This window comes from Octopus bimaculoides, chromosome 3 (genome assembly GCF_001194135.2).
Source record: "Octopus bimaculoides isolate UCB-OBI-ISO-001 chromosome 3, ASM119413v2, whole genome shotgun sequence".
In the NCBI taxonomy this organism is placed as follows: domain Eukaryota; kingdom Metazoa; phylum Mollusca; class Cephalopoda; order Octopoda; family Octopodidae; genus Octopus; species Octopus bimaculoides.
Window position 1 is genome coordinate 93,866,309 of NC_068983.1, and position 8,669 is coordinate 93,874,977.

Genomic DNA, 8,669 nt, shown 5'->3' on the forward strand with positions numbered 1-8,669 from the left:
GGCACATAAAAGACACCATTTCGAGCGTGGCCGTTTTCGTGCGGGTGACACGTAAAAGCACCCACTACACTCTCTGAGTGGTTGGCGTTAGGAAGGGCATCCAGCTGTAGAAACTCTGCCAAATCAGACTGGAGCCTGGTGTTGCCATCCGGTTTCACCAGTCCTCAGTCAAATCGTCCAACCCATGCTAGCATGGAAAGCGGACGTTAAACGATGATGATGATATATATATATGTATATATATATTCTGTATATGCGCTATAATTTTTTTATTTTATAACATATTGAGTACTGGGTTGAACTGTGATCACCTTCATCCTTCAGTAAAGAATTTCACAAAATATTATTTATATATATATTTATTTTATCTTTAATCTGTTTCTTGTTTCATCACTTATTAGACTGTGACCATGCTGGGGTGCCACCTTGAAGAAGTTTTAGTTGAATGAATTGAGCTCAGTACTTTTTTTTTAAAGCCTGATACTTGTTCTATCAGTCTCTTTTGCTGAACAGTTAGGTTGTTGGGATGTAAACACACCAACACCAGTTATCAAGCATTGGTAGGGGACAAACACAGACACAAAAACTCACACACATAGATATATATATATAATGAGCTTCATTCAGTTTCTGCTGACCAAACCCCCTTACAAAGCTTTGGTCAGCCTGAGGCTATAGTAGAAGACACTTGCCCAAGGTCCCCTGCAGTGGAACTGAATCCAGAATAATGTGGTTGGGAAGCAAGCTTCTTACCACAAAGCCATGTCTAGAATAATCTCTCTCTGTGTAACAGTTGCATTGTCCCAGACATGTGAGCTGTACTCTAATGAAGTAACTTTCCTCACTCATATGAGCAGCATAACACAATAATTGGTTCGTCATTTTTAATTATGCAGACAATTGACACAGAATATATCAACAACAGGTACAGGCATAGCTGTGTGATTTAATAAGTTCAGTTCCTAACCACATGGTTCCAGGCTCAGTCCTACTGTGTTGCACCTTACACTACTATAGTCCCAGGTTGACCAAAGCCTTGCAAGCAGATTTCATAGATAGAAACTGAAAAAAGATATATACATACGTGTGTGTGTGTGTGTGTCTGTGTGTCTGTGTATTTGTCCTCCACCACTGCTTAACAACTAGTGTCAGTCTGTTTATGTCCCTGTAACTTAGCAGTCCAGCCTAAGTGACCAGGCTTCAAAAAATAAGTACCAAGAGGCTTTTTTCATTCAGCAAAAAAAAAAACCCCTTTCATGGCAGTACTCCAGCATGACCATTGTCCGATGATTGAAACATGTAAAATATAAAAGATAATACAATGAAAAGACTAACCAAAAGAAAATGTAGTACATGTATGTGGTGATGTTCCAGCATGATAGGAATCACAATGGTGTGAATGAACTAAGAATCTAAAAGAACTCTATTAATTGATCAAATCTACTATCATGAAAAAGAATGCAACAAGTATTTCCTGTGGCTCTAGATGCAGACAAGATTTGCACTTAAATGGTGGATACCACCACTTGTAGACAGAATCTCAATTATATAACATTGTCTTGTTAATGGTTCTAAAGAAAACAGTATTACTGTGACAGAAAACAGAAAATGGTTTAGTATATACTACATAGTAAGGTGGTCAGGAGACTTCTGTTTTTGCTCAGTTTTCTTAATGTTTACATTAATATTTGGAATTTGTTATTTAAACTTTGTTTTTCTGTTGCTTTTAAAACCAAATTCTGAAAAGTTTGGAAATAAATGTCTAAAATCTAAAATGACTGTCAAGGCAAATAATTTACTAATGTCAGGCATCATTTCAAAGATAATGCTAGGAATACTACCTTCTCTGCATAAAGCAAATTCCAGAAATATATTTCTAGTTTCTTGATTCTTCTAACTAAAGAGTTTTACATTGTAAATTGTTTAGTTTTATAACCAATATAGGATATGATGAGATGGCTCATATTTAAACTATACCAACTGAGTTCTTATAAGTTTAAGTGTATATATCAGCGACAGAGGCAGTATTAATACTGAGAGGTAATATTTATCCCCACTTAAACATGGATATTCTGTTAGAACAAATGATACTGTGGTAGATATGTAGATGTACTGTTTCTCTCATGGTATCTATTACAGTATAGTTTGTTCCAACAAGACATCCAGATTTAAGTGAGCATAAATATTACTTTATGAGTTCAATCCACTGCTGGTATTTTGTAGTATCTATGGGCAACGCATTTCTTTCTATATTCTTCAGTTAATCGAGCTGTTGAGAATAGTTGCCAGAATTTCTACCAATGCTACCTTGATAGAACAGTGTCTTATCCAGAAAAAGATTTGGTTTTTAAACTTTTACTGTTATAGAAACTAAAATTAAATACCAGTTGTAGCAGGCATGGCTGTGTAGTAAGGAGTTTTGCTTCCCAGCCACGTGGTCTTGGGTTCAATACCACTGTATGACACATTTGGCAAGCGTTTTGTACTATAGCCCTGAGCTGACCAAAGCCTTGTGAGTAAATACGATAGTTGGAAACAGAAAATATAAGCACCTGTCAGTATCACCATCAGCATCATCATCATTTAACATCTATGTTCCTTGCTGGCATGGGTTAGATGGTTTGGCAGGATCCAATGTATCCAAGGACTGCATCATGCTCCAGTGTCTATTTTGACATGAATTCTACAGCTAGATGCCCTTCCTAATGCCAATCACTTTACAGCATGGACTGAGTGCTTTTGTCATGCTACCTATACTATTGAAATTGCCATACATCTCACAGAACTAAAAACCCTAGGTGGGGTAGGGTAATGCAAGTTCTTGTAGAGGATTTGCATGACTAGTCACATCTAGTTGGGGGAAGGAGAGGTAAAAAGAAAATGAACAATATGAGCTGCAAGAGATGAAGTTGATGGCACACCTAGGCGCAAGGTAAGTTGATGAATTGGTTTACGATTTTGTAAGGGAAGGAGGATGAGAGGATGGGGAGATAGACTGCTAGGGTAGGATAGGAGAGTGGATGAGCAAGAAGCTATGAGTTGCGGGAAGCAGAAGGATGCAGAAGAAAGGAGGGAGAGTAAGTAGCAAGAGTAGTAAACGTAATACAGTTGTCAGAGTGGAGTGAACAAGAGGGAGGGATGACATGGTTGGTAGTGTGCAAGATTCAGGATGGGGAATAAGAAGCAGGCCTAATGCATGGGAGGTGGGGAATGAGTCGTTGTAACACGGACGGAGAGTGCAATGCATGACACTTTCAGAACTCAGTTTCACTAACAAAGGCAGATCTTTTTGAGGACCTCATATCACCAGGGATCCCAGTTCAGTCCTTTGTCATCTTCTTCATCAGGTTCAGGGCCCTGAGGTTAGCCTTAATCACTTCACCCCATGTTTTCCATGGTTTCCATTTTCCACAAGTTCTGGCCACATTTAACAATCAGCACTTTTTTCCTCAGCTGTCTTCATCCATACACATCACGTTTCCACACCAGTGCAGTCTTCTTTCTTGCACACAATAACTAATTCTTCTAATACCCAGTTTTTCACTTGGCACCTGTGTACTAATTCTTTCAAGCACACTCACATTGCACATCCAGCAGAGCATGCTCACTTCATTTCTTTCCAGTCTTCTCAGGTCCTCTGTGTCCAAAGCCCATGTCTCACTACTATTCAGCACTGTAGTTCTGACACAAACATCATACAGTTTGCCCTTCACTCTTAGGGAAAAGATCTTTGTTGTTAGCAGTGATTGTAGCTCCTTGAATTTTCTCCATCCAGTTCTCACTTTCAGAGCAACCTCCTCTTTTGATAATTACATCTCCTCAGTAACAAAGCTATCTGCTTACTTCTCGTTAGCTGAATGAGCATTTAAGAGACTCAGTTTCTAGTATACTCATGTGAATTGCTACAGTACATCTACTGCATACAAAGACTACATTTTCAGATAGTCTTCCAGTGAGTCCACTACACCCTTTGTGTGTCTATAGCATATATAATGTACTCCTTTTTTTGCATATCAAGCAAGACTTCTCAATTCCAGGTTTAGCTTCAATGTCAAGGATTTTGTCTCTAACTCCTCTGCAATCACCTATAGGACCATGAGGAATAGGAGAGGACAGAGGCCTGAACCTTGATGGACTCCTACCTTCATGCTAAATTCATCACAGAAGTCATTGCCAATTTTCACTTTACTTGTGCATCCTTGTACATAGCTTGAACCATCTGCACAAGCCATTCATCTACCCCTAGTTTCCTCAGTACCCACCATATTACTAATCATAATAGCCTTTCAAATGCTTTCTCCAAATTAATAAAAGCCCAGTATAGCAGTTTATTTTTAGCCAGGTATTTCTCCTGTAGATGTCTCAGTAGAAAGATTGAATCTGTGGTGCCTCTTCCAGGGACAAAGCCAAACTGCATCTTAGCTAGGTCTACTTTATCAAAGATCAATTGATCTAGAACTTGATCTAGAAATTTGTTTCTCTATAGCTGTGCATGAGTATGTTTGTGTGTTACTATCTCCTTGTCTTGGCTTCATGTGATAGTTGTAAATGACTTCCACCATCATGCAAATGGTGTCCTTCATTTCCAGTCTTCCATGTCTGGTCTTGGGGAATATTACTTTACATGGAAATAAGTAAGAGGCAACAAGAAGGCATCCTGCCTGGCTCTCTGTCAGTTATGACAATGAGTGTTCCAGTTGGTTCAATCAACAGAACAGCTTACTCATGTAATTAACGTGCAAGCAGCTAAGCACTCCACAAACATGTGTACCCTTAACATAGTTCTCAGGGAGATTCAGTGTAACATGAATATGACAAAGCTGGCCCTATTGAATTACAGGTACAACTCATTTTTGCCAGCTGAGTAGACTGAAGCAATGTAAAATAAAGTATTTTGCTCAAGGACACAACATGCCACTGAGAATCCAACTCATGACCTTATGGTCATGAGCAGAATATCCTAAACATTAATCCATACACCTTCATCCAGCTTTTGGAAATCTGCCTCAACAAATTCCATCCATCCCATGTCAGCATGAAAAAGTGGATGTTAAAAGATCATGATGAAGAGTCCAGTCCCAAGAACCACATGTAATTTTAGGAAGATAACCTATTACCTTTTGACAAATATGGGGAAAACTGGTCATCATTAATGTAGTGTTGAGTATGTCTCTATTGATACATGAAAAACAAAACTTCAAAACAAAAGCAATGTGCCATTATTCTACTTCTACATGCCTTAAAATGTAAATATAACTTTTTTCCTTAATGAACAGCATTTAAAAATCTAATCTAAAGTTAACATTTGTATTTTTAACTTTTGCAGAGATGATTGAGTTGTGATATCTCCTTCATAGAAGTCTTCTCTTTCACAACTACCATAAACTTTATATCAGTTTATGAGATCAGGGATATATATAGTTCAAAACAGATGTGATCAATATATTTTCACCTGTGCTTTCTCTTCTTCATCATATATTTATTCTAATTAACTCCATTTTATATATGTGTGTGTATATATATATATGTGTGTATATATATATACACACACACATACACACATTGATACATACGTATACATCATATGTGTACGTGTGTATTTATGTATGAAAGTATTTTTATTAGATATCTTCCAGCTAAATCAGTGATATCTGCTATTTTCCTTCAATATCTTGTAATCAGTTCAGTATTAACATATTAGCTATGTGTTGAAGCCAGTTGATCACTGTATGCATGTTACATATGTTCTAAAATAAAAAAGCACATACACATGTAAGATGTAATCACCATAATGTCATATACATATATACATATTGATAGAAAGGTAGACAGATTGATAGACAGATACATACATATATACATACATGCATATATTACATGCATACATATAATCTTATTCTACATATACATATGTTATCAATTCAATCTATGTTAGGTTGTGGCACTGTAATCAATTCAATATGTTTGTTGTAATCAACTTAACATTCCACTTATATGTGAAGTGCTCTGTGTGTGTGTGTGTGTGTGTGTGTGTGTGTATGTGTGTGTATGTGTGTGTGTGTGCACGCGCGCTTGTGCACATGTGGGTGTGTATGTGTGAGCGACATAATCATTTCAATAATAGCATAATAGTAGTGTGCAGAAGTTAAGTTTTAAGATAATCTTCTGTCAGTTGCTGTACAAAACTACAAATTCTTTTCTTCAGCCTTATATTTCAGTGATAAGTGTTTTCAGTTGTTATTTATGGCTTGGCACAACATTTTATTAATGTGATTGAATGTATATAAAAGAGAACAAAACTCAGAGAGAGTAAGAGGAACAGAGAGAAATATAGGAGAGAGATTTAGAGAGAGAGTGAAGACGTGGTAAATTCTAGTGAGATACAATCAAAACTCTATAGACATTAATACCAAGTAGAAGATGAGGTGTAATATTTATTTGTTTGTTTTATACAGCTTATTCAGAAAGAGTAACAATGACCAGCACAGGCCTTTTGAGAGTGGTGAGAATAACAGGAGTTCATGTTCAGTTTGAATGTCTGTAACTTAATGTTTATTGGAAACACATGGGCCTAGTGGGAGAACCATGAAACTGTTTAGTTTAGAAGAGCAGAGGCAGAGGCTTTTGTAGCAGCAACAGAATAGAAAGCACATCAATGGGTCAGAGGTTGGAGTATGTCGATTTTTGAATCATTGTCGGTCAGTCAGATCTTCTTTTAGATATTGGATATTGGATATTCTCTAAGCTAGTCGTGTGTGTGTGTGTGTGTGTGTGTGTGTGTAATAACAGCAGTGGCACTATCTCAGATGTAGGAGCAGTACTTGATTGTAGGTCCTACTTAAGCCATGTGATGGGTCAGCAACACATCATGACTGAAGTGCTTGTGTCTAAATAGGGAAATCTAGCCTTTGCGATGCACTCTTAGAGATAGGGACATCTGTAAACCAGTGGTTATAGTGTATTAGTTCTTTGTTTTTGTTTTTCTTTCATCACTTAATCTGGCTGGAAAGAGCAGTGCTGATGATGTTTTATAGAGTCATTCAACATTGGTGAAAAGGAGAGACAAAGGTATCATCAAACTGGATACTTGGCCTGAATTCTTGTAACAGAATGAACTCTGCTAAAGATACTCATTAACAGATTAAGGCTATTATCAAAGTAGGTTACAGTAGGATATGAACTCAGAATACATTCCTTTACACAAGGTATCTTGTCAAATGCTCTAACAGTTCTGCCAGTCCATTGCCCTAAATTGATACTTCATTTATGAATGATGAGATTTTGTCATTCAGATGTAGGCCTTTTTATGGAAGCAGTCTAAGATCTTTGTGAATGTAGCAGCCACATCACTGAATCATATATGTAAGCAGTATTCCATTGTGAATTTTATTTGAGCTTTACAGAATGTCAACTATTGAACAGAACTGGAGATTTTCAGTAAGTGTTGATGTATTGGTGTATCTACATGAATATAATAAAAAAAATTAGTGATGTTGCTTGACAATAAGACTCTCATAAAACTGTTGTTTTCTCTTCTTCAGGTGCTGGAATCAGTTTGGCTGGTGTTGAAAGGCAACGTCAATTTAGCCTTTTCTTTCGTCACTGCGGTTTTATCATTACTGTTTGGTGGAGGCACTGCCCTATTGAATTTCATCATCTCAGCTGTAAGCAATACTTTTTTGTTTCCTTTTCTACCTCCTACCTCTCTTGTTTACCCACTCACTTTCCTTCTTTCACTTCTTCTCTTCTTCCCTCATCTTCTTCTACATCCTCCCCAGCAGCACCACCGCCACTACCATCCTTTCCTTTTCTGGTTGTTTCTAAAGAAAAGGCAAAAAATATTTCAAAATGTAATAAAATGGAAACGTCCAAATAACCTCAACTTGGTCAGAAAATCTGAATATGAAGTGAACTCAATCTGAAGTAGAAAATCAGAATTATGATGGGTTTGCTTGCCACATCATGGCCACAACCAACTAGCAGGAATCTGTAAATGAGGTACATGAGAATCAAATATTGACAGTAACAATGTCTTTTATTATCATTTATTCCCTTTCTCTTACTCTCTCATCCATTCATATACACACATACACATAAAATATACACATACATTCATATTAACATATCCTCCACTCATCTGCAAGTATATATTTATCACTGTATAAATGTACACATAATTCATATTCACACACATTCATAAAAAGATATGTAGCCAATTATATATATATATATATATGTATATATATATATATATATATATATATATATATATATATATATATATATACATTCAAATACATATATGCCAAAAACTATGTATGCACAATACATTCAAATACACAAATGCTTCCACAAACAAACTTACATGCATATATAGGTACATACATAATTATATATCTATTACAGAGATTTATATATATATGCACATATATACCATCATGTAAACATATGCACCCACATAAATACATACACATAGATATTCATGTATGCACACACATACAGATGAAAGTGCATACATATATCTATACATTATTGTATACATATATGCATGCACACATATATTCATGTATATACATCACTGATATACATGCAGATATTTATCCATACATGCCATGATGGTGATGATAATATATGCACTTATAATAATAATAAACATATATATATATATA

General features: G+C 36.2%; 1 protein-coding gene across 6 annotated transcripts in view; it reads left to right on the plus strand.

Moving 5' to 3' along the window:
* LOC106883961 (transmembrane protein 245) overlaps positions 1 to 8,669 on the plus strand; it is a 503,944-nt gene that overhangs the window by 290,669 nt on the left and 204,606 nt on the right. For all 6 annotated transcript variants that reach the window (XM_052966323.1, XM_052966324.1, XM_052966327.1 and 3 more), the window contains one exon: positions 7,542 to 7,664. In XM_052966323.1, coding sequence (XP_052822283.1) covers positions 7,542 to 7,664 — 123 coding nt within the window. The remainder of the gene's footprint in view (positions 1 to 7,541; positions 7,665 to 8,669) is intronic.